Source organism: Ascaphus truei, chromosome 4, assembly GCF_040206685.1.
Source record: "Ascaphus truei isolate aAscTru1 chromosome 4, aAscTru1.hap1, whole genome shotgun sequence".
In the NCBI taxonomy this organism is placed as follows: Eukaryota; Metazoa; Chordata; class Amphibia; order Anura; family Ascaphidae; genus Ascaphus; species Ascaphus truei.
In genome coordinates, this window is record NC_134486.1 from 7714909 (window position 1) to 7740541 (window position 25633).

Genomic DNA, 25633 nt, shown 5'->3' on the forward strand with positions numbered 1-25633 from the left:
AGAATCAGCGATGAAGGAAACACCTTGTGACATTTAGTAAAAACAGGTTTTATTGCTGAAGTTATCACTACATTATTCAGGCTGTAATAAAGATATATATATTAAAAAAACAACAACATATTCCTACCTAAATATAGTATTGACTTAGAGCACGAAATCAGAAATTAGTGAAACATGGAAATGACCGTAGAAAACCGCTTGTGATCACCAGGTATTCCCAGTTTGGTTAGGACTCTGAACTTCTGGCGAGTGCAGCTCTTACCACTTAACAAGACCCGACCATGCGTTACACGTACACAATGCCCAGAGTGCCCTCGTGTGGGCAGATTACTCATACCGAGTGCAGCATAGACACAACATACATCACACGCCTCAGAATGCCAGGTCCAGCATCTCAAACACTGACCAACCCCTTCAGCTTACACCGGGGCAGGCAAAGCATTGTTTAGCAATGCCTTGCGCGTCATCCTCGGGCTGAAGAGGTTATATTGCAGACATATAAAATATGTACCATTTACATTAAAAAAAATCAAGCCCTCGCATCCCCAGTCCCACTTATACGACCATTTTGTTTTTTGTACACTTCTGCCTATTTCACTTTACTGTGGGTTTTGGAAGAATATTGACTTTAAAAACATTTTTTGCAGGTCCTTTTAAACTAGGACTTTTCTGAAGTCACCGCAGCTTCGGAACGGCAGTGGCCATCTTTCCTGTGTTTTATTTGTGCCCGTAACGTGCCTCAGAGCCCTGGCTTAGTGTCATCTCGTTGTGCTTCTCACCATTAGGCTTTCTAACCTACATTTGCTCAGCAATGACTCCAGTGGCGTATAATGAAGAGGTCCAGGAAAGTGCTGTCCACAATTGGTGACTGTTCCCTGCATCGTGGCTTCGGCTATCAATGTAAGGAAGGTCCCAGCGGCCACAACGTTGCTTTCTGTACTTTGGATGATATGATGTGTCTATTTCATTGGAGTCAGGTGGAGGTGGGTGTGTAAAATCATTTGCCACGTGATGGCAGACATCACCTGTAGCACCGAAACTGATACAAAGATAGCATGCAGCACCTTGTGCACCTGGCAGAGGAAGGGTTCGCACTGCTGCAGGTGTTACATGGCTATGTCCTTTCCCCCATGTTGTAATTCCAGCAGGAATGGGGCTAAAGTGCAACGCTTTTACTCTTCTGCATTTTTATCTCATCACAAAACGAGCAATCCCAGGAAAATGGGCTGTGCGAAAAACTAAAGTGTGTGTGTGTGTGTATATATATATATATATATTCCAGAACGCATCAAAAGAACCATTCCCGTGATCGTCATGTTACATGTTCAGTAGGAATCCTAATGTAACCATTAAACCAGGGGTGGCAAACTCCAGGACCAAAGACCCCCCAACAGGTCAGGTGTTCAGGATATTCCAGCTTCAGCACAGGTGGCTCAATCAAACACCGCACCTCTAGTTGAGTCGCCTGTGCTAAAGCAAGGACTGATTGAGCCACGTTTTGAAGCAGGGATATCCTGAAAACCTGGCCTGTTGGGAAGTCTTGAAACGGGAGTTGAGACCCCTTGCATTAAACAGTCAGTTCAGACCTCGTTCCTATTACTTCCATCAAACAGCTGCCAATTGCTAAGTGGTGAAAGGTAAAGCTCTCCAGAGTGCGTCGGCAGCGAGCCGCCGGCCAGAAGCGGAACGCGGGAAGGCTTCTTAAAGTAACACGTAGAGAAATAGGTTCCTAAAAATGGAAGCTAGGAGTCAGCAGTGCAAATATATACAAATATATTACTAATTACTGGAATCCACCTGCGGTTTCCTTTTTTCTGACAAATATCGACTTAAAAACACCATTTCCACGACTCCTAGACATAATAAAAGCGGCTTTGTAACGGGGGACTCTGCTGCTCGGGGTTAATCTCAGGAACGTTCCGTTCCAAATCGGTTTGAAGCAGAAGATGAACGATCGCAATGTTTGTTTTTTTCAGTTAAAACCAAATCCCGTTTGTAACTTGGCCCCGATGACAATCTGTGAATTACTGCTGTACCTTTCCCGGCTTTTACCAACACGTTCGATACGGAGCCGCACAGGATGAAGTCCCACCGCCTGCGCGGTGTTTCACAGGTTACAGCCGGGAGCCCGACGTCTCGTTACTAGAAGCAGCAGCCGGGGAGGATTACTTTTGAAGACTTTTTTCCAATGTTAGTGTTTGTAAATAGAGCTAAAGCCTGCATTTTACGGCCTGCTCTCGCTCCGATCTCCTTATCTTTTTAGCAGTCATCCATTAGGGAGTAAACACATCCGATTACCCTATTAGAGAGAGCGGACTCGTCATCCGTCCAGACTTGGGATAAGACCGCTCGTATACCCCGCGTGCTGTGCGAGGTCTGTCTGCGCGGCGTTGCATAGAAAGTGATGTGCTTTTCACGCTTTCATTTCAAATCTGTGGACCGCATTTATTTTTAAAATCCTGATACGGCAGCAAAAAGGTGTTCCACGGTCACGTTCTCGTCTTCTCCAAACCATACTGCCACGCGGGACTGGACCTTTAAAGAGCCGGTACTACTGCATACGGTGCCTAGTTTGTGCAAAGCTGAGAGCCACGCGGCAGGAGGCCACGTCAGGGACGGTACATGCTCTAAACATATTAGCCACTGCCAAAGGGGCAGGCGGGTCCAATATACCCAGGACATGCTGTGAAGGGCTCCCGGCAGGGAGGGGGCGTAACGTGTCACACCCAAGGTCAGAAGGCACGCAGTAATTCCCATTAGGCAGTAAAATGCTGCAACTGGGGAATTAGGCACTCAGGAGTTGGGTAACCAGCAGGTCCTATCCACTGGAGCCTCCGCAGCGCAGTACAAACTCTCCCATGCCAGGACCAGCACTGGAAGGGGTTAGAATACAGCCAGTGTTTGCTGTGCTTAGCCAGAGCCCCCCCCCCCAACCCTCCCCCGTTGCTTGTCCAGGGGGTCAGAGCGATCAGCTCCAGAGGCGTTAAGAGAAAAACAAATGGTCATTTGCAGAGCATAAGGCCTGGCACTTAACAGGTTAAAAAATGTCTGCTTGTATAGCACATATAGTAGTTAACACACAGAATATGGGGGCGGGGGTGAAGGGTGCGGACGCAATTCCTTACAGTAATGCTCTCAAATATACACCATTCCAAACCAGAGGGAAATGTGTCCAGCACTGGACAGGTTAAATAAAAACAGGGCTAGCCGACGTCAGCTGGTAAGGGGTTAATATCTGGATGAGGGATTGCAAGCTAATTATCTCACAACAGCTTAATACGAAGGTCTACTTTTACAATGTGAAGAAGGGGCGTATCGTGTCATTGTCGGGCATGGTAGGAGGGCGTGTAAAACACGGCATTGCAGGCCAGTCAGGCTGACAAGGGGTTAATAAGACCAGGGCCCGGTCCTTATATGCCGGTCGGGGCTCGCTGTAACAGCCCTGCCCGGGAGAGGAGGATTCTAGGAATACTGAAGCTTTGTCTAAGGCAGGGGTGCTCAACTTTTTAGGGTATCCCTGCTTCAGCACAGGTGACTCAATCAGTGCTTCAGTCTTCGACTGAGCCACTGACGGAGCCAGTTGCGATGAAGCAGGGATATCCTGTAAACTTGACCTGTTGGGGGCTCTTGCAGACTGGCGTTGAGCACCGCTGGTCTAAGGCACGAGTCCTGCCCCGTGGCTGTGCCCCGTCTCCGAGTTCCTCTCTGTGCTCGGGTAGCCAGGACACCCCATCCTCCCGGGCCGGGCCCCGTCTCCGAGTTCCTCTCTGTGCTCGGGTAGCCAGGACACCCCGTCCTCCCGGGCCGGGCCCCGTCTCCGAGTTCCTCTCTGTGCTCGGGTAGCCAGGACACCCCGTCCTCCCGGGCCGGGCCCCGTCTCCGAGTTCCTCTCTGTGCTCGGGTAGCCAGGACACCCCATCCTCCCGGGCTGTGCCCCGTCTCCGAGTTCCTCTCTGTGCTCGGGTAGCCAGGACACCCCGTCCTCCCGGGCCGGGCCCCGTCTCCGAGTTCCTCTCTGTGCTCGGGTAGCCAGGACACCCCGTCCTCCCGGGCTGTGCCCCGTCTCCGAGTTCCTCTCTGTGCTCGGGTAGCGAGGACACCCCGTCCTCCCGAGCTGTGACCGAGGACACGAAACACTCGCCCGTGAACCAACGCAGATTAACCCCTTTCCTGCCGGAAGGGCCCCTAATGCAATCCCCCAGACACTGGGCCACACTCTTGCTGCCACTATCGGCTGGGAACGGGTTAAAGTGCCTTTGTAGCAAGGATGACCTGTTAACCTCTTCGCTGCCACGGCTTTTGCGTTACAGACTCGTCGGGCGCTGCTATGCGAGGGAAAGGATGTGCAGTCTCTCCTCACCCGGAAAAGGAGGGCGCATTACAAAGCAGGGCAGAGTATGACGGCAGGCGCTTAACCGCCCCAAACCTCATTTCTTAAGAAAGTGTGTTGGTTATTACCGCAGGGCAGAGGTCATTCAACAAGCGCGGTGTGCGCAGGAGTGCGGCAAGTGAGATATGCTGGGCCATTATACAATACCGCATGTGCATGTCCTACAGAAATATTCATCGTCCTCCAAAGCATTGAAAGCTGCTTTAACCGCTTCAGTCCCGATGAGGCCAACAACTGAATAGATTTGACCCTTTCTGACCCCTTTACACATTGCATAGTCAACGGGGTTACATACAAAAGTCGTCTCTCTCTCCCCCCCCCTTCTCCATGCACGTCATTGTGTAGCATCACACCCCTCTTCCCCCCCCCCCCCTCTCAGTGAGGGGAGAAGTGGGGTAACACGGGCTATAAACCCCTTCAGTGCCAGGCAGACTCCGGAACTCAGAAGCCTGACGCCCGGGTGGGGAAGTAGGATAACAGCAATAAATAACGTCCAGTGCGGATGCAGCGGTGGAAAACCCAGCCGGAGGCAGGAGGCGGTGGTCATCCCACAGGACCCTGCATGAGGTGGGCGTAACCGGTGTCCCCCACGTGATCGCTGAACCGTAGCGTTTGAGCGAAGCCCACCTCGATCTCAGTGCATGCTGCCCGGCTGTACAGAGGGTGGAGGCTCAAATTGCCCCCGCACTGAGGGCAGGTGAGGGGCGATCCCTGCATGAGTGTCCGGAGCGGGCTGGAGCGGGCGCTGTAGCTCTTCTCACACAGGTCACACTGGTAAAGCCTCTCGTGCGGCGTCCAGTCCGGGTGTTCTTCTGCGGACGGGTTCCTGCAGGGCAGTCGGTGTTGGCTTTCCGCCTGGCCTTCGTCGTCCGTGTCTGGCCTCTGTTCGTTGCTTCGTCTTTGCGGGGGGCGCCTCTTCCTCTTGCCGGGTCGGGAACTCTCGGGGTACGTGGGGTTGTACAGCGTGGGTATCTCGGAAGCAGGCTCTTTGTACAGGGGAGGGACAGAGTGCGAAGAGTCGGCCTCCTCTTCTTCTGTGAAAACACCAAAACAGTCGCTATATACAAGAAAACTGTGTAACTGCCACATCATTCCCTAACTCCCGTAATGACGTGTAAGAGGAGGAGGAAGAGGAGACAGAGAATGAAGAGGCACGAGAGATCTCAGAAACAGGATGCTGCTGAGATAGAAGGCGGAGCGCGCTGGAGATAGAAGGCGGAGCGCGCTGGAGATAGAAGGCGGAGCGCGCTGGAGATAGAAGGCGGAGCGCGCTGGAGATAGAAGGCGGAGCGCGCTGGAGATAGAAGGCGGAGCGCGCTGGAGATAGAAGGCGGAGCGCGCTGGAGATAGAAGGCGGAGCGCGCTGGAGATAGAAGGCGGAGCGCGCTGGAGATAGAAGGCGGAGCGCGCTGGAGATAGAAGGCGGAGCGCGCTGGAGATAGAAGGCGGAGAGCGCTGGAGATAGAAGGCGGAGCGCGCTGGAGATAGAAGGCGGAGCGCGCTGGAGATAGAAGGCTGAGCGCGCTGGAGATAGAAGGCGGAGCGCGCTGGAGATAGAAGGCGGAGCGCGCTGGAGATAGAAGGCGGAGCGCGCTGGAGATATTAGGCGGAGCGCGCTGGAGATAGAAGGCGGAGCGTGCTGGAGATAGAAGGCGCTCCGCTGGAGATAGAAGGCAGAGCGCTTAAGGATCACACGGTAAACATGAAGTCCGGAACACGCACCTGCATCAGAGGTTAATATTTGTTCCTTTGTCTCTTCTGAAGAACTCAAGTCGGGCTCTTCCCTAAAGATCCACAGGGAAAGGTCGGGGTCGAACACAGGAATACCTGTGAGAGGCATCAGAATGTGTGAGTCCAGGTTGGAGGTATAAGCCAAGGACAATTAGTCCCTCATAATTCAGCACCTACCACCAAGAGAAGGGACCTATGATCCCCTAAGTCTGTCTCTACTTCCTACCACCAGGTGACAGAGACCGTCTATTAAAGGTTCCCCGCAAGGAGAGATGGTGGTACAGATAGAACCTAAGGGTGTCAGGCCCATAGACAGAAGTGACCTTGGGAACATGGCGTCTTCTTCTAAGAGCTGGTCCTTCATGCATTATTATAACCTCACTGACAGTCATATGGCTACCGAATCATCAGAAAAAGGTTCCAGCCCGGCCGGTTAGCTGTCCCAGCCCCCAAACCCCCCACTTACTGGAGTTGGGGCTGTCCAGCTCTTCCTCTTTCCCCGGCTCACCGAGGTCCCTCCAGTCTGGGACGTCGTCCTGCTTGATCCTCAGCAGGATATCGGGACTGACACCGTGATCTGAAGAAGGGAGAGAAACACACTTTGCATACTGTGGAGGGGTTTTCAATCTTTCACTGTCTGCCCTTTAATCCACGGGTTTATTGTGGGGTTTCTCTTTGTTTGAGAAGTAATGCTTTTATTCAGTTATTTGAACACGGTGAGCGGAGAATTGGGAGGGGTCTGTAATCACTGTGTGTACATGAGATTGCACAGGCAAGCCCCCCCCCCCCCCTCTCTGTCCCTTATCACTATTGGCTCTCTGAGTAGGATAGGGTGGGCTCGGAGGAAAGAAAACCCTTAACTGACAAACCCTCCCAACCCATTCAAAGGTCCCAAAAACGTCCAATTTACAATAACTTCCTAAAAAACATACAGTGCCAAGTTGTTGTTATTAGCACAGTTAGAACGGTTTGGATATTGGCACAATTAGAACGGTTTGGATATTGGCACAGTTAGAACGGTTTGGATATTGGCACAATTAGAACGGTTTGGATATTGGCACAGTTAGAACGGTTTGGATATTGGCACAGTTAGAACTGTTTGGATATTGGCACAATTAGAACGGTTTGGATATTGGCACAATTAGTACGGTTTGGATTTTGGCACAATTAGTAAGGTTTGGATATTGGCACAATTAGTAAGGTTTGGATATTGGCACAATTAGTACGGTTTGGATATAACGAGCACAGTTAGAACGGTTTGGATATAACGAGCACAGTTAGTACGGTTTGGATTTTGGCACAATTAGTACGGTTTGGATATTGGCACAATTAGAACGGTTTGGATATTGGCACAATTAGAACGGTTTGGATATTGGCACAGTTAGAACGGTTTGGATATTGGCACAGTTAGAACGGTTTGGATATTGGCACAATTAGTACGGTTTGGATATTGGCACAGTTAGAACGGTTTGGATATTGGCACAATTAGTACGGTTTGGATATGAGCACAATTAGAACGGTTTGGATATGAGCACAATTAGAACGGTTTGAATATTAGCACAGTTATAACGGTTTGGATATAACGAGCACAGTTAGAAAGGTTTGGATATAACGAGCACAGTTAGAACGGTTTGGATATAACGAGCACAGTTAGAACGGTTTGGATATAACGAGCACAGTTAGAACGGTTTGGATATAACGAGCACAGTTAGAACGGTTTGGATATAACGAGCACAGTTAGAACGGTTTGGATATAACGAGCACAGTTAGAACGGTTTGGATATAACGAGCACAGTTAGAACGGTTTGGATATAACGAGCACAGTTAGAACGGTTTGGATATAACGAGCACAGTTAGAACGGTTTGGATATAACGAGCACAGTTAGAACGGTTTGGATATAACGAGCACAGTTAGAACGGTTTGGATATAACGAGCACAGTTAGAACGGTTTGGCTATAACGAGCACAGTTAGAACGGTTTGGATATAACGAGCACAGTTAGAACGGTTTGGATATAACGAGCACAGTTAGAACGGTTTGGATATAACGAGCACAGTTAGAACGGTTTGGATATAACGAGCACAGTTAGAACGGTTTGGATATAACGAGCACAGTTAGAACGGTTTGGATATAACGAGCACAGTTAGAACGGTTTGGATATAACGAGCACAGTTAGAACGGTTTGGATATAACGAGCACAGTTAGAACGGTTTGGATATAACGAGCACAGTTAGAACGGTTTGGATATAACGAGCACAGTTAGAACGGTTTGGATATAACGAGCACAGTTAGAACGGTTTGGATATAACGAGCACAGTTAGAACGGTTTGGATATAACGAGCACAGTTAGAACGGTTTGGATATAACGAGCACAGTTAGAACGGTTTGGATATAACGAGCACAGTTAGAACGGTTTGATATAACGAGCACAGTTAGAACGGTTTGGATATAACGAGCACAGTTAGAACGGTTTGGATATAACGAGCACAGTTAGAACGGTTTGGATATAACGAGCACAGTTAGAACGGTTTGGATATAACGAGCACAGTTAGAACGGTTTGGATATAACGAGCACAGTTAGAACGGTTTGGATATAACGAGCACAGTTAGAACGGTTTGGATATAACGAGCACAGTTAGAACGGTTTGGATATAACGAGCACAGTTAGAACGGTTTGGTTTTAACGAGCACAGTTAGAACGGTTTGGATATAACGAGCACAGTTAGAACGGTTTGGATATAACGAGCACAGTTAGAACGGTTTGCATATAACAAGCACACCGCTAACTTCTTTACAAAAGGTTGTTTTATATCGGGGAACGTGGGCTGCACCTTCAAAATCTCATTTCTCCAACTGTCCCCCTGTCTGTGTGGGACTGCACTACAAATATACAGCAGGGCTGCGTGTCCCTATGCATGCAGGGATGCATAGGGTCTCTCTCGGTGTGCCCCATATATAGGTTCTCTCTCTGTGTGCCCCATATAAAGGGTCTCTCTCGGTGTGCTCCATATATAGGTTCTCTCTCTGTGTGCCCCATATAAAGGGTCTCTCTCTCTGTGTGCCCCATATAAAGGGTCTCTCTCGGTGTGCCCCATATATAGGGTCTCTCTCGGTGTGCTCCATATATAGGTTGTCTCTCTGTGTGCCCCATATAAAGGGTCTCTCTCGGTGTGCCCCATATATAGGGTCTCTCTCGGTGTGCCCCATATAAAGGGTCTCTCTCGGTGTGCCCCATATATAGGGTCTCTCTCGGTGTGCCCCATATATAGGGTCTCTCGGTGTGCCCAATATAAAGGGTCTCTCTCTGTGTGCCCCATATAAAGGGTCTCTCTCTGTGTGCCCCATATATAGGGTCTCTCTCTGTGTGCCCCATATATAGGGTCTCTCTGTGTGCCCCATATATAGGGTCTCTCTCGGTGTGCCCCATATATAGGGTCTCTCTCTGTGTGCCCCATATATAGAGTCTCTGTGTGCCCCATATAAAGTCTCTCTCTCGGTGTGCTCCATATATAGGGTCTCTCTCTGTGTGCCCCATATAAAGGGTCTCTCTGTGTGCCCCACATATAGGGTCTCTCTCGGTGTGCCCCACATATAGGGTCTCTCTCGGTGTGCCCCACATATAGGGTCTCTCTCGGTGTGCCCCATATAAAGGGTCTCTCTCGGTGTGCCCCATATAAAGGGTCTCTCTCGGTGTGCCCCATATAAAGGGTCTCTCTCGGTGTGCCCCATATAAAGGGTCTCTCTCGGTGTGCCCCATATAAAGGGTCTCTCTCGGTGTGCCCCATATATAGGGTCTCTCTCGGTGTGCCCCATATATAGGGTCTCTCTCTCTGTGCCCCATATTAAGGGTCTCTCTCGGTGTGCCCCATATAAAGGGTCTCTCTCTGTGTGCCCCATATAAAGGGTCTCTCTCTGTGTGCCCCATATATATGGTCTCTCTCTGTGTGCCCCATATATAGGGTCTCTCTCTGTGTGCCCCATATATAGGGTCTCTCTCTATGTGCCCCATATATAGGGTCTCTCTCTGTGTGTCCCATATATAGGGTCTCTCGGTGTGCCCCATATATAGGGTCTCTCTCGGTGTGCTCCATATATAGGGTCTCTCTCGGGGGGGGCTCCATATATAGGGTCTCTCTCGGTGTGCCCCATATAGTGTCTCTGTGTGCCCCATATAAAGTGTCTCTCTCGGTGTGCTCCATATAAAGGGTCTCTTCTCTGTGTGCCCCATATAAAGGGTCTCTCTTGGTGTGCCCCACATATAGGGTCTCTCTCGGTGTGCCCCACATATAGGGTCTCTCTCGGTGTGCCCCATATAAAGTGTCTCTCTCGGTGTGCTCCATATAAAGGGTCTCTTCTCTGTGTGCCCCATATAAAGGGTCTCTCTTGGTGTGCCCCACATATAGGGTCTCTCTCGGTGTGCCCCATATAAAGGGTCTCTCTCGGTGTGCCCCATATAAAGGGTCTCTCTCGGTGTGCCCCATATAAAGGGTCTCTCTCGGTGTGCCCCATATAAAGGGTCTCTCTCGGTGTGCCCCATATATAGGGTCTCTCTCGGTGTGCTCCATATATAGGGTCTCTCTCGGTGTGCCCCATATATAGGGTCTCTCTCGGTGTGCCCCATATATAGAGTCTCTCTCGGTGTGCTCCATATAGGGTCTCTCTCGGTGTGCCCCATATATAGGGTCTCTGTGTGCCCCATATATAGGGTCTCTCTCGGTGGGCTCCATATATAGGGTCTCTCTCGGTGTGCCCTATATAGGGTCTCTCTCGGTGTGCCCCATATATAGGGTCTCTTGGTGTGCCCCATATGTAGGGTCTCTCTCGGTGTGCCCCATATGTAGGGTCTCTCTCGGTGTGCCCCGTATATAGGGTCTCTGTGTGCCCCATATAGGGTCTTTCTCGGTGTGCCCCATATATAGGGTCTCTCTCGGTGTGCCCCATATATAGGGTCTCTCTCGGTGAGCTCCATATATAGGGTCTCTCTCTCTGTGCCCCATATATAGTGTCTCTCTCTCTGTGCCCCATATATAGGGTCTCTCTCGGTGTGCCCCATATATAGGGTCTCTCTCGGTGTGCCCCATATATAGGGTCTCTCTCGGTGTGCCCCATATAAAGGGTCTCTCTCGGTGTGCCCCATATAAAGGGTCTCTCTCTGTGTGCCCCATATAAAGGGTCTCTCTCTTTGTGCCCCATATAAAGGGTCTCTCTCGTGTGCTCTATATAAAGGGTCTCTCTCGGTGTGCTCTATATAAAGGGTCTCTCTTTGTGTTCCCCATATAAAGGGTCTCTCTCTGTGTGCCCCATATAAAGGGTCTCTCTCGTGTGCTCTATATAAAGGGTCTCTCTCGGTGTGCTCTATATAAAGGGTCTCTCTCTGTGTTCCCCATATAAAGGGTCTCTCTCTGTGTTCCCCATATAAGGGGTCTCTCTCGGTGTGCTCTATATAAAGGGTCTCTCTCTGTGTGCCCCATATAAAGGGTCTCTCTCGGTGTGCTCCATATTAAGGGTCTCTCTCGGTGTACCCCATATATTTTTTCCCTTTTCCTCTCTCTGACCATCACCTCATCTCATTTTCGCTCTCTCGCTTCTCTGTATTTCCATCTCCACCTCGTTTTTGCAGAAACCTGCACTCTATTAACCTACCAGCTCTTGATTCCACTTTACGCTCCTCCCTCTCCTCTCTCAGTTCTGCTTCAGACCCTGACAACCTGGTCAGGAACTACAACTCTGCCTTATCTTCCTCTCTTGATCTTCATGCCCTGCTTTCTCTCTGCCATCCTTGCCCTTCTAACCCCAGACCCTGGCTAAACTCCCACACGTGCATGCTGCGTTCCTCCACTCGTTCCTCTGAACGCCTTTGGAGGAAATCTCATACGCTCGCAGACTTCATTCACTACAAATTTATGCTATCCTGTTTCAACTCTGCCCTCTCGCAGGCTAAGCAAACCTACTTTTCATCACTAATCAACACACACAAGTCTAACCCACGCCGTCTCTTTTCTGTCTTTGACTCTCTACTCAGACCACCCTCAGCTGCATCCTCTTCTTCCTCCATCTCACCTCAGGACTTTGCTAACATTTTTAAGGAAAAGGTGGAATCCATACGGCAGAACATCTCATCTGTTGCCTCCTCCCATCCCACAATGCTTCCCAACTCTCCTCCTGCCTTTCTTGACTCTTTTTCCGCTATCTCGGAGGAGGATGTGTCACTGCTGATCTCCTCTTCTCCCACTACCACTTGCCCTCTTGATCCCATTCCCTCCCATCTCCTAAAACCTCTTGCTCCTTCTATAATCCCTACGCTCACACACATTTTTAACTCCTCCCTCTGCTCTGGTACCTTTCCATCCTCCTTCAAGCATGCAACAGTCATACCATTACTCAAAAACAGCAAGCTTGACCCTACCTGTCCTTCTAACTATCAACCTGTCTCCCTCCTGCCTTTTGCCTCCAAACTCCTTGACCGTCTTGTATTCTCTCGATTGCTCCATTTTCTCAACACCTATTCTCTCCTAGACCCTCTACAATCTGGCTTCCGCACTGCTCACTCCACGGAAACAGCCCTCACTAAAATAACTGACGACCTCCATGCTGCCAAAGACAGAGGTCACTACACTCTGCTCATATTACTCGACCTCTCTGCAGCATTCGACATCGTGGACCACCCTCTTCTCCTTCACATTCTCCGTACTCTTGGTATTCGGAATAAAGCTTTATCCTGGATCTCCTCTTACCTCTCCCATCGTACTTTCAGTATCTCTTTTGCCAACACCTCCTCCTCCTCTATTGATCTCCCTGTGGGGGTACCCCAGGGCTCTGTCCTGGGACCTCTTCTCTTTTCTCTTTACACACTCTCTAGGTGACCTAATCACATCTTTTGGGTTTAAATATCACCTCTATGCTGACGACACACAAATTTACCTTTCAACCCCTGACCTTACACCTGCTATACAGACCAAAGTTTCTGAATGCCTCTCTGCAATATCATCCTGGATGGCCATCCGCCGACTGAAACTTAACATGGCAAAAACAGAACTTCTCATGCTTCCTCCCAAACCTGGCCCTACTACCTCCTTCAACATTGCTATTGGAAATACGATCATTCACCCAGTAGCCCAAGCACGATGCCTAGGGGTTACACTTGATTCCTCTCTCTCATTCAAAACGTTTCTAAAACCTGTCGCTTTTTCTTCCGCAATATCACAAAGATACGCCCTTTCCTCTGTTACTCAACTGCTAAAACTCTGACTCAGGCCCTCATTCTCTCCCGTCTTGATTACTGTAACCTCCTGCTGTCCAGCCTTCCTGCCTCTCACCTGTCTCCCCTACAATCTATCCTAAATGCTGCTGCCAGAATCACTCTACTCTTTCCTAGATCTCTCTCAGCGTCTCCCCTCCTGAAATCCCTCTCCTGGCTTCCGATCAAATCCCGTATCTCACACTCCATTCTTGTACTCACTTTTAAAGCTTTACATATAGGGTCTCTCTCGGTGTGCCCCATATATAGGGTCTCTCTCGGTGTGACCCATATATAGGGTCTCTCTCGGTGTGCCCCATATATAGGGTCTCTCTCGGTGTGCCCCATATATAGGGTCTCTCTCGGTGTGCCCCATATATAGGGTCTCTCTCGGTGTGCCCCATATATAGGGTCTCTCTCGGTGTGCCCCATATATAGGGTCTCTCTCGGTGTGCCCCATATATAGGGTCTCTCTCAGTGTGCCCCATATATAGGGTCTCTCTCGGTGTGCCCCATATATAGGGTCTCTCTCGGTGTGCCCTCCCACGCACACGATATCTGTGTCACAGCATCTCCCAGGTAGCACGTTTGTATACTTCCTTTAGGTCGAGCGAGGGCGGGCGAGGGCTCTCCTTATAACGAGTGTTAGCGAGATTCGTGGTCTCACCGCTATTCGAGTCCTTCTCCCCGTCGCGACCCTTTCTGCAAACCTCGTCATCTTTAATCTTCAGCAACACGTCCGAATTCACAATCGTGTAACCTGGTGACAGCAAACCCCACAGAGTAAGGCGGGCAACGGGGGCGGCGGGCAACGGGGGCGGCGGGCAACGGGGGCGGCGGGCAACGGGGGCGGCGGGCAACGGGGGCAGGGAGCAACGGGGGCAGGGAGCAACGGGGGCGGCGAGCAACGGGGGCGGCGAGCAACGGGGGCGGCGAGCAACGGGGGCGGCGAGCAACGGGGGCGAATGTCTGCTTTCTCCGCATTAGTGCCAGGAGGGATAAGCCAGAGCCACTTACCCATGGCCTGCATCGCCGAGTGGATCTCCTTCATCACGTTGGTGTACAGATCCTTCTGCCAATTCCCTAACAGGCCCCACTCCTCCGCAGAGAAGCAGGCAGCCACGTCGTGGAACGTCACCGACACCTGGGAGGCGGGAACAGGACAGCGACGTGGTGAGTACAATCCGACACACACACACACACACACACACACACACACACACACACACACACACACACACACACACTAAACCTGTGTGTAACCAGCCTCTGAGACACGGAACAGGGAGAAGCAATTTCATGTGCCTGGGGGGGCAGGGGGAGAATATACAGCGTATCCCGCTCTCACTGGCTGGGAGCGCGCGTGCCTGGGGGGGCAGGGGGAGAATATACAGCGTATCCCGCTCTCGCTGGCTGGGAGCGAGCGTGCCTGGGGGGGCAGGGGGAGAATATACAGCGTATCCCGCTCTCGCTGGTTGGGAGCGTGCGTGCCTGGGGGGGCAGGGGGAGAATATACAGCGTATCCCGCTCTCACTGGTTGGGAGCGCGCGTGCCTGGGGGGGGGCAGGGGGAGAATATACAGCGTATCCCGCTCTCGCTGGCTGGGAGCGCGCGTGCCTGGGGGGGCAGGGGGAGAATATACAGCGTATCCCGCTCTCGCTGGTTGGGAGCGCGCGTGCCTGGGGGGGCAGGGGGAGAATATACAGCGTATCCCGCTCTCGCTGGCTGGGAGCGCGCGTGCCTGGGGGGGCAGGGGGAGAATATACAGCGTATCCCGCTCTCGCTGGTTGAGAGCGCGCGTGCCTGGGGGGGCAGGGGGAGAATATACAGCGTATCCCGCTCTCGCTGGCTGGGAGCGCGCGTGCCTGGGGGGGCAGGGGGTGAATATACAGCGTATCCCGCTCTCACTGGCTGGGAGCGCGCGTGCCTGGGGGGGCAGGGGGAGAATATACAGCGTATCCCGCTCTCGCTGGCTGGGAGCGCGCGTGCCTGGGGGGGCAGGGGGAGAATATACAGCGTATCCCGCTCTCGCTGGCTGGGAGCGCGCGTGCCTGGGGGGGCAGGGGGAGAATATACAGCGTATCCCGCTCTCGCTGGCTGGGAGCGCGCGTGCCTGGGGGGGCAGGGGGAGAATATACAGCGTATCCCGCTCTCGCTGGCTGGGAGCGCGCGTGCCTGGGGGGGCAGGGGGAGAATATACAGCGTATCCCGCTCTCGCTGGCTGGGAGCGCGCGTGCCTGGGGGGGCAGGGGGAGAATATACAGCGTATCCCGCTCTCGCTGGTTGGGAGCGCGCGTGCCTGGGGGGGCAGGGGGAGAATATACAGCGTATCCCGCTCTCGCTGGCTGGGAGCGCGCGTGCCTGGGGGGGCAGGGGGAGAATATACAGCGTATCCCGCTCTCGCTGGCTGGGAACGCGCGTGCCTGGGGGGGCAGGGGGAGAATATACAGCGTATCCCGCTCTCGCTGGCTGGGAGCGCGCGTGCCAGGGGGGGCAGGGGGAGAATATACAGCGTATCCCGCTCTCGCTGGTTGGGAGCGCGCGTGCCTGGGGGGGCAGGGGGAGAATATACAGCGTATCCCGCTCTCGCTGGTTGGGAGCGCGCGTGCCTGGGGGGGGGGGGGGAGAATATACAGCGTATCCCACTCTCGCTGGCTGGGAGCGCGCGTGCCTGGGGGGGCAGGGGGAGAATATACAGCGTATCCCACTCTCGCTGGCTGGGAGCGCGCGTGCCTGGGGGGGCAGGGGGAGAATATACAGCGTATCCCGCTCTCGCTGGCTGGGAGCACGCGTGCCTGGGGGGGCAGGGGGAGAATATACAGCGTATCCCGCTCTCGCTGGCTGGGAACGCGCGTGCCTGGGGGGGCAGGGGGAGAATATACAGCGTATCCCGCTCTCGCTGGCTGGGAGCGCGCGTGCCAGGGGGGGCAGGGGGAGAATATACAGCGTATCCCGCTCTCGCTGGTTGGGAGCGCGCGTGCCTGGGGGGGCAGGGGGAGAATATACAGCGTATCCCGCTCTCGCTGGTTGGGAGCGCGCGTGCCTGGGGGAGGGGGGGAGAATATACAGCGTATCCCACTCTCGCTGGCTGGGAGCGCGCGTGCCTGGGGGGGCAGGGGGAGAATATACAGCGTATCCCACTCTCGCTGGCTGGGAGCGCGCGTGCCTGGGGGGGCAGGGGGAGAATATACAGCGTATCCCGCTCTCGCTGGCTGGGAGCGCGCGTGCCTGGGGGGGCAGGGGGAGAATATACAGCGTATCCCGCTCTCGCTGGCTGGGAGCGCGCGTGCCTGGGGGGGGAGAATATACAAGAGAGAAGCAATACGTGTGTGAGCGTACATAAAGGTATATGCATATTAACGTTCTCTCGGTACATATGTTCGGGAGACGCAGAACTCGCACGGTGACACATTCTCACCTGCCCCGGGGAGAAGCTCTTCTCCTCCGCAGTGTCCTCCACCTCCGGGTTAGTCTCCGGTTCCAGGTGCCACTCCTCCTTGATCTTCCTGCACTTGCGCTTGGCGATATAACTGGGCTGCGCTGGAGCGGGGCCGGGCCTGGGCTGCGCGGCCGCACTGCCGCCACGGAAAGGCTCCTCCTTGATGAAGGCCGGGGACGGGCGGTTAGCGCGGCCCCCGCCACTGTACTGGGCCTCTGTGCCCGACAAGACCCCGGGGCCACGGGAAGAGGCTCCTTCTGTCAGCGGAGAGAAAGGGAGAGGTGCGGAAGTGAGAGCGGAGAGAAAGGGAGAGGTGCAGAAGTGAGCGCGGAGAGAAAGGGAGAGGTGCGGAAGTGAGCGCGGAGAGAAAGGGAGAGGTGCGGAAGTGAGCGCGGAGAGAAAGGGAGAGGTGCGGAAGTGAGAGCGGAGAGAAAGGGAGAGGTGCGGAAGTGAGCGCGGAGAGAAAGGGAGAGGTGCGGAAGTGAGCGCGGAGAGAAAGGGAGAGGTGCGGTAGTGAGCGCGGAGAGAAAGGGAGAGGTGCGGAAGTGAGCGCGGAGAGAAAGGGAGAGGTGCGGAAGTGAGAGCGGAGAGAAAGGGAGAGGTGCGGAAGTGAGCGCGGAGAGAAAGGGAGAGGTGCGGAAGTGAGCGCGGAGAGAAAGGGAGAGGTGCGGAAGTGAGCGAGGAGAGAAAGGGAGAGGTGCGGAAGTGAGCGCGGAGAGAAAGGGAGAGGTGCGGAAGTGAGCGCGGAGAGAAAGGGAGAGGTGCGGAAGTGAGAGCGGAGAGAAAGGGAGAGGTGCGGAAGTGAGCGCGGAGAGAAAGGGAGAGGTGCGGAAGTGAGCGCGGAGAGAAAGGGAGAGGTGCGGAAGTGAGCGCGGAGAGAAAGGGAGAGGTGCAGAAGTGAGAGCGGAGAGAAAGGGAGAGGTGCAGAAGTGAGCGCGGAGAGAAAGGGAGAGGTGCGGAAGTGAGCGCGGAGAGAAAGGGAGAGGTGCGGAAGTGAGCGCGGAGAGAAAGGGAGAGGTGCGGAAGTGAGCGCGGAGAGAAAGGGAGAGGTGCGGAAGTGAGCGCGGAGAGAAAGGGAGAGGTGCAGAAGTGAGAGCGGAGAGAAAGGGAGAGGTGCGGAAGTGAGCGCGGAGAGAAAGGGAGAGGTGCGGAAGTGAGAGCGGAGAGAAAGGGAGAGGTGCGGAAGTGAGAGCGGAGAGAAAGGGAGAGGTGCGGAAGTGAGCGCGGAGAGAAAGGGAGAGGTGCGGAAGTGAGCGCGGAGAGAAAGGGAGAGGTGCGAAAGTGAGAGCGGAGAGAAAGGGAGAGGTGCGGAAGTGAGCGCGGAGAGAAAGGGAGAGGTGCGGAAGTGAGCGCGGAGAGAAAGGGAGAGGTGCAGAAGTGAGAGCGGAGAGAAAGGGAGAGGTGCGGAAGTGAGCGCGGAGAGAAAGGGAGAGGTGCGGAAGTGAGCGCGGAGAGAAAGGGAGAGGTGCGAAAGTGAGAGCGGAGAGAAAGGGAGAGGTGCGGAAGTGAGCGCGGAGAGAAAGGGAGAGGTGCGGAAGTGAGCGCGGAGAGAAAGGGAGAGGTGCAGAAGTGAGAGCGGAGAGAAAGGGAGAGGTGCGGAAGTGAGCGCGGAGAGAAAGGGAGAGGTGCAGAAGTGAGAGCGGAGAGAAAGGGAGAGGTGCGGAAGTGAGCGCGGAGAGAAAGGGAGAGGTGCGGAAGTGAGCGCGGAGAGAAAGGGAGAGGTGCGGAAGTGAGAGCGGAGAGAAAGGGAGAGGTGCGGAAGTGAGAGCGGAGAGAAAGGGAGAGGTGCGGAAGTGAGAGCGGAGAGAAAGGGAGAGGTGCGGAAGTGAGAGCGGAGAGAAAGGGAGAGGTGCGGAAGTGAGCGCGGAGAGAAAGGGAGAGGTGCGGAAGTGAGAGCGGAGAGAAAGGGAGAGGTGCGGAAGTGAGAGCGGAGAGAAAGGGAGAGGTGCGGAAGTGAGCGCGGAGAGAAAGGGAGAGGTGCGGAAGTGAGCGCGGAGAGAAAGGGAGAGGTGCGGAAGTGAGCGCGGAGAGAAAGGGAGAGGTGCGGAAGTGAGCGCGGAGAGAAAGGGAGAGGTGCGGAAGTGAGCGCGGAGAGAAAGGGAGAGGTGCGGAAGTGAGCGCGGAGAGAAAGGGAGAGGTGCGGAAGTGAGAGCGGAGAGAAAGGGAGAGGTGCGGAAGTGAGCGCGGAGAGAAAGGGAGAGGTGCGGAAGTGAGCGCGGAGAGAAAGGGAGAGGTGCGGAAGTGAGCGCGGAGAGAAAGGGAGAGGTGCGGAAGTGAGCGCGGAGAGAAAGGGAGAGGTGCGGAAGTGAGCGCGGAGAGAAAGGGAGAGGTGCGGAAGTGAGCGCGGAGAGAAAGGGAGAGGTGCGGAAGTGAGCGCGGAGAGAAAGGGAGAGGTGCGGAAGTGAGCGCGGAGAGAAAGGGAGAGGTGCGGAAGTGAGCGCGGAGAGAAAGGGAGAGGTGCGGAAGTGAGCGCGGAGAGAAAGGGTGAGGTGCGGAAGTGAGCGCGGAGAGAAAGGGAGAGGTGCGAAAGTGAGAGCGGAGAGAAAGGGAGAGGTGCGGAAGTGAGCGCGGAGAGAAAGGGAGAGGTGCGGAAGTGAGCGCGGAGAGAAAGGGAGAGGTGCAGAAGTGAGAGCGGAGAGAAAGGGAGAGGTGCGGAAGTGAGCGCGGAGAGAAAGGGAGAGGTGCGGAAGTGAGCGCGGAGAGAAAGGGAGAGGTGCGAAAGTGAGAGCGGAGAGAAAGGGAGAGGTGCGGAAGTGAGCGCGGAGAGAAAGGGAGAGGTGCGGAAGTGAGCGCGGAGAGAAAGGGAGAGGTGCGGAAGTGAGAGCGGAGAGAAAGGGAGAGGTGCGGAAGTGAGCGCGGAGAGAAAGGGAGAGGTGCAGAAGTGAGAGCGGAGAGAAAGGGAGAGGTGCGGAAGTGAGCGCGGAGAGAAAGGGAGAGGTGCGGAAGTGAGCGCGGAGAGAAAGGGAGAGGTGCGGAAGTGAGAGCGGAGAGAAAGGGAGAGGTGCGGAAGTGAGAGCGGAGAGAAAGGGAGAGGTGCGGAAGTGAGCGCGGAGAGAAAGGGAGAGGTGCGGAAGTGAGAGCGGAGAGAAAGGGAGAGGTGCGGAAGTGAGAGCGGAGAGAAAGGAGAGGTGCGGAAGTGAGCGCGGAGAGAAAGGGAGAGGTGCGGAAGTGAGCGCGGAGAGAAAGGGAGAGGTGCGGAAGTGAGAGCGGAGAGAAAGGAGAGGTGCGGAAGTGAGAGCGGAGAGAAAGGGAGAGGTGCGGAAGTGAGAGCGGAGAGAAAGGGAGAGGTGCGGAAGTGAGCGCGGAGAGAAAGGGAGAGGTGCGGAAGTGAGCGCGGAGAGAAAGGGAGAGGTGCGGAAGTGAGAGCGGAGAGAAAGGGAGAGGTGCGGAAGTGAGAGCGGAGAGAAAGGGAGAGGTGCGGAAGTGAGCGCGGAGAGAAAGGGAGAGGTGCGGAAGTGAGCGAGGAGAGAAAGGGAGAGGTGCGGAAGTGAGCGCGGAGAGAAAGGGAGAGGTGCGGAAGTGAGCGCGGAGAGAAAGGGAGAGGTGCGGAAGTGAGCGCGGAGAGAAAGGGAGAGGTGCGGAAGTGAGCGCGGAGAGAAAGGAGAGGTGCGGAAGTGAGAGCGGAGAGAAAGGGAGAGGTGCGGAAGTGAGCGCGGAGAGAAAGGGAGAGGTGCGGAAGTGAGCGCGGAGAGAAAGGGAGAGGTGCGGAAGTGAGCGCGGAGAGAAAGGGAGAGGTGCGGAAGTGAGCGCGGAGAGAAAGGGAGAGGTGCGGAAGTGAGCGCGGAGAGAAAGGGAGAGGTGCGGAAGTGAGCGCGGAGAGAGCAGGGGCCCCCACGGTACGGGGCTCTGCCAGCCCAGGGGCCCCCACGGGACGGGGCTCTGCCAGCCCAGGGGCCCCCACGGTACGGGGCTCTGCCAGCCCAGGGGCCCCCACGGTACGGGGCTCTGCCAGCCCAGGGGCCCCGGGGATGTGCAGAACAGACGAGGGCTCCCTCCGCCTCGAGCACGGTACCGCTAGGGGAGCTCTGGGCACTCTGGTGTCGCTGTCGGCAAGCAAAGGGTTAAACGGGGCAGGTTAAAAAAAAAACAGAACAGGTTTACATAACCGATCTGGGTATGTGGCTTCCTTACAGAGAAAGGGAATCGCTCTCCGTGTCAGGGACACTGAACTCCAGCAGATCAGCACCTGCTCACCCGTCGCTTTGTTTCACCAGCCGTGGTAGCAGCGCTCGGAAACATGTCCCGTCTCCCGGTGACACAGAGCGTGTGCCACGGACTGGAGGGGCCGACCTCGGGGTCCCATTAACTGGGGTCTTTCAATGCTAATCAGCTCCATGTCACCTAGTGACCAAGGGGGGGGCAACTCCTGTCCTCAGGGGCCACCAACAGGTCAGGTTTGCAGGATATCCCTACTTCAGCACAAATGGCTCAGTCAATTGAGCCACCTGTGCTGAAGCAGGGATAACCTGCAAACCTGTCCTGTTGGTGGCCCCTGAGGACTGGCGTCGGCCGCCCCTGTATTAAATGTTACTGTCCTTTCACTAGGCAGGACTAAGCCCCCTGCTAAATGTGACCCCACAGTCTTTCCTTGTGTGGCAGGGGGGCTCCCAGCCAGTGCGTGGTGGGGGGGGGGGGGGTCTCCCTGCCAGTGTGTGGCGGGGGGGGGGGTCTCCCAGCCAGTGTGTGGCGGGGGGGGTCTCCCAGCCAGTGTGGGCGGGGGGGGGGGGGTCTCCCAGCCAGTGTGTGGCGGGGGGGGGGGGTCTCCCAGCCAGTGTGTGACGGGGGGGGGGTCTCCCAGCCAGTGTGTGGCGGGGGGGGGGGGCTCCCAGCCAGTTTGTGGCAGGGGGGGGGGGGTCTCCCCGCCAGTGCGTGGCGGGGGGGGTCTCCCAGCCAGTGCGTGACAGGGGGGGGTCTCCCAGCCAGTGCGTGACAGGGGGGGGTCTCCCAGCCAGTGCGTGGCAGGGGGGGGGGGGTCTCCCAGCCAGTGTGTGGCGGGGGGGGGGGGTCTCCCAGCCAGTGTGTGGCGGGGGGGGTCTCCCAGCAAATGTGTTGGGGGGGGGGTCTCCCAGCCAGTGTGTGGCGGGGGTGGGGGGGTCTCCCAGCCAGTGCGTGGCAGGGGGGAGGGTCTCCCAGCCAGTGTGTGGCGGGGGGGGGGGTCTCCCAGCCAGTGTGTGGCGGGGGGGGAGGGGTCTCCCAGCCAGTGTGTGGCGGGGTGGGGGTCTCCAAGCCAGTGTGTGGCGCGGGGGGGGGGGGATGGTCTCCCAGCCAGTGTGTGGCGGGGGGAGGGTCTCCCAGCCAGTGTGGGGGGAGGGTCTCCCAGCCAGTGTGTGGCGGGCGGGGGGGGGGTGTCTCCCAGCCAGTGTGGGGGGGGGGGGAGGGTCTCCCAGCCAGTGTGGGGGGGGGGGGGAGGGTCTCCCAGCCAGTGTGTGGCGGGGGGCGGGGGGGGGGGGGGGGGGAGGGTCTCCCAGCCAGTGTGTGGCGGGGCGGGGGGGGGGGGGGGGGGAGGGTCTCCCAGCCAGTGTGTGGCGGGGGGGGGGGGGGAGGGTCTCCCAGCCAGTGTGTGGCGGGCGGGGGGGGGGGGAGGGTCTCCCAGCCAGTGCGTGGCCGGGGGAGAGGGTCTCCTAGCCAGTGTGTGGCGGGGGGGGAAGGGTCTCCCAGCCAGTGTGTGGCGGGCGGGGGGGGGGGGGGGGGGGAGGGTCTCCCAGCCAGTGTGTGGCGGGGCGGGGGGGGGGGGGAGGGTCTCCCAGCCAGTGTGTGGCCGGGGGGGAGGGTCTCCCAGCCAGTGTGATGCGGGGGGGGGGGGGGGGTCTCCCAGCCAGTGTGATGCGGGGGGCGGGGGGGGGCGGGGCGGGGCGGGGGGGAGGGTCTCCCAGCCAGTGTGTGGCGGGGGGGGGGGGGGGGAGGGTCTCCCAGCCAGTGTGTGGCGGGGGGGGGGGGGGGAGGGTCTCCCAGCCAGTGTGTGGCGGGGGGGGGGGGGGGGGGAGGGTCTCCCAGCCAGTGTGTGGCGGGGGGGGGGGGGAGGGTCTCCCAGCCAGTGTGTGGCGGGGGGGGGGGGGGAGGGTCTCCCAGCCAGTGTGTGGCGGGGGGGGGGGGGGGGGGAGGGTCTCCCAGCCAGTGTGTGGCGGGGGGGGGGGGGGGGGAGGGTCTCCCAGCCAGTGTGTGGCGGGGGGGGAGGGTCTCCCAGCCAGTGTGTGGCGGGGGGGGGGGGGGGGGGGAGGGTCTCCCAGCCAGTGTGTGGCGGGGGGGGGAGGGTCTCCCAGCCAGTGTGTGGCGGGGGGGGGGGAGGGTCTCCCAGCCAGTGTGTGGCCGGGGGGGAGGGTCTCCCAGCCAGTGTGATGCGGGGGGGGGGGGGGGGAGGGTCTCCTAGCCAGTGTGTGGGGGGGGGGGGGGGGGGGGAAGGGTCTCCCAGCCAGTGTGTGGCGGGGCGGGGGGGGGAGGGTCTCCCAGCCAGTGTGTGGCCGGGGGGGAGGGTCTCCCAGCCAGTGTGATGCGGGGGGGGGGGGGGGGGTCTCCTAGCCAGTGTGTGGCGGGCGGGGGGGTGTCTCCTAGCCAGTGTGTGGCCGGCGGGCGGGCGGGGGGTGTCTCCTAGCCAGTGTGCGGCGGGCGGGCGGGCGGGGGGTGTCTCCCAGCCAGTGCGTGGCGGGGTTAACCCTTTCGCTGCTGGTCTTTTTTCCTTAGAAAGCTGTACACGTATTGGCCGTTCTTCCAAGACCAGCTGACCTGTTGTTTATAGTAAACATTATTTTGCCAGTAAGGGTTCTATTCCCGGCACCTGCAGAGTGCACTAGTGGCAGTGATAGGGTTAAGGGGTCACATCGGAGGATAAATGTCTTTTTACCAGAATCATGATGTAACGTTAGTTTGTAAACACAGGGAGCTCAGACTTGGGAGGGGTATCATTTCCTCTGGCTTCTGCCCGATGTTCAACAAGAGTTTGCACAGGCAGAGCCCTCCCTTAACTCTAAGGACATGGGTAACAGAAAAACAATTGATGTGACAATTTCCTTCCTGAAGTCCCTAAGAAATGCAATTTTTCATTAGCAAAGGATCTTTGTTTTTAGCATGGTTACATTCTATGTTTTACATCTTTGTTTTTAGTACTCTATGTGGGATTGCACCGCTCATATGTACCATCCCCCTCTGCTACCAAGTGAAAGCTCAGCCAATCGCCCCACACCACGTACCAATTTTTACGGCCACGTGCCCGTTGCTCCCGTTGGCCGCCTCCGGGAAGGCAGATTTGCCCCTGCAATCTTTGATCAGAGGCTGTCTGCTCCGCTTAACCTTGGCACGGGGAGGCCCACCCCTGAGGGCGCCCGGCCCACCTCTGAGGCTGGAGGTCTTCATGGCGCTGTGATTGGTGATCTTCTTCTGAGGGGAGAGCCCGGCGGCCGCCTTCAGGTTCTTCATGATGCCGCGGATCCTGGTCTCCCCCATCGGGAGGTTCTTAAACCAGCGTGCGTAGCCCGGCCGGCAGTCCGACTGCGGGGTCAGGTAGAAGGGGGCGTCCTTGCATTTCATCTTCTCCGGCCTCTCCGAGGAGTACTTCTCGTACGCCCGCACCACGTCCCGCTCCGGCTGCTCCGGGCTCTCGTAGATCTGCATCCTCATGGTCTGGCAGGGGTGCAGCTTCCCGCTCGTTCGGCTCGGGGCCAGCTTCTTGGTGTGCTCCAGGTACTTCCGCCCCTGAGGGTCGGCCTTCAGGTTGATGTCGCCCCACTTCAAGCTGTGCTGCTCCATCGTGCGTAGGCTGAAGTGGAGCCCGATGTTGAAGAACAGCATGTGCAGCAGGGCGGTGGGGCTGTGCAGCCCGATGGTCCCGGTGGAATACAGCAGCTCGATCTCCCTCTCGGTTAACGGCTCCGCCTGGTTGGGGTGATTCCCCTTGCCGATGGTCTTCAGGTAGCTCTGCTTGGCCTTCATGGCCTTCACCGTCTTCTGGAACTTGGTCTCCTTGGAGCGGTAGATGGCGTGGGTGTAGTTGGACTTCTCGAAGTGGCGGTCCAGGCTCCCCAGGATGCCCCGCAGGGTCCCCGGCTCGTACTCCGACCCGTCCTGCTTGCGGTGGGTGACGATGAAGTTGGCGAGGTGCTCGTCCAGCTCCCCCACGGGGATCCTCAGCAGCCCCCGCGCCTCCTGGACCTTGGCCAGGTACGACTCGATGATCCGCAGGTCGAACTTGGTCTTCTTCAGGGTGTTCTTGTTGTCCAGCCGGTTGAGGTCCTCCATGGTTGGTTTTTTTTCCCCGGTGGGGGGTTTAATGGCGTCACGCCCACCGCACGGCGCGGTACAACCCCAATCCGCAGTAACCGGAGGGGGCTTGCGGAAACCCCTCCTCCCGATCTCCGCGGTGATGATGCAATATGAAAGGCCTGTGACTCGCTCACACCGCAGTGATGTCACAGGGCTGTGAGGTCATCTCCAAACAGAAGGCCGGGGCTGTCCTCTGGCACGGCTGTTGTGACGTCACAGCCCCAGCAGACGTGACTTGCAGAAGGCCCCTAGTTAGATGACGTGATAGCCTTTGCCTGACGACACCTCCACTCCGTGCTGGGGTAACGGAAACAACTGTGACGTAACGCTCGCGGCCTTCCGGCAGAGTAACGTGACGTCACCGTCTCCCGGGGTGTGACGCTGCGCTCGGTGCTAGGATAACGCGATCTCCTGGGTGGGCCGGTCTCCTCCCCCACGCGGGCAGGGCCTGCCTCGGTTCCCGGTGTCCGGCCGCTCCCTCCCGGGTTACACTGAACGGGAAGTCAAAGTGCGCAACTCCCGCGAGACGGGGCTGCGCATGCGCAGTGGGGGGCGCGAGAGAGAGGGCGCAGCGGCTAGGGGC

At 56.6% G+C, this 25633-nt stretch overlaps 1 protein-coding gene across 2 annotated transcripts; it reads right to left on the reverse strand.

Moving 5' to 3' along the window:
• Nucleotides 1-24: 24 nt before the first annotated feature.
• Nucleotides 25-25633, reverse strand: LOC142492555 (uncharacterized). 2 transcript variants are annotated; one of them, XM_075595257.1, is made up of 7 exons: nucleotides 23982-25633; nucleotides 16777-17054; nucleotides 14376-14502; nucleotides 14026-14118; nucleotides 6588-6698; nucleotides 6113-6217; nucleotides 25-5421 (listed from the first exon to the last, which is right to left on the reverse strand). In XM_075595257.1, the coding sequence occupies exons 1-7, from the start codon at nucleotides 25024-25026 to the stop codon at nucleotides 4934-4936; spliced, it is 2247 nt and encodes a 748-aa protein (XP_075451372.1). In that variant the 5' UTR covers nucleotides 25027-25633; the 3' UTR covers nucleotides 25-4933. The 2 variants fall into 2 exon arrangements, with proteins under 2 accessions (XP_075451372.1, XP_075451371.1); XM_075595256.1 differs by having other exon boundaries at nucleotides 25-5424; nucleotides 23982-25630.

Bases quoted from the DNA above. Each gene is read 5' to 3' on its own strand.
- LOC142492555 (XM_075595256.1), bottom strand. From the start codon at position 25,026: ATGGAGGACCTCAACCGGCTGGACAACAAGAACACCCTGAAGAAGACC. The intron at 6,699-14,025 runs GTGAGACCACGA...TCCCTTCTTCAG, and splicing joins GGAGAAGGACTCGAATAGCG to ATCACGGTGTCAGTCCCGAT. The intron at 5,425-6,112 runs GTGCGTGTTCCG...GTGTTTTCACAG, and splicing joins AATATTAACCTCTGATGCAG to AAGAAGAGGAGGCCGACTCT.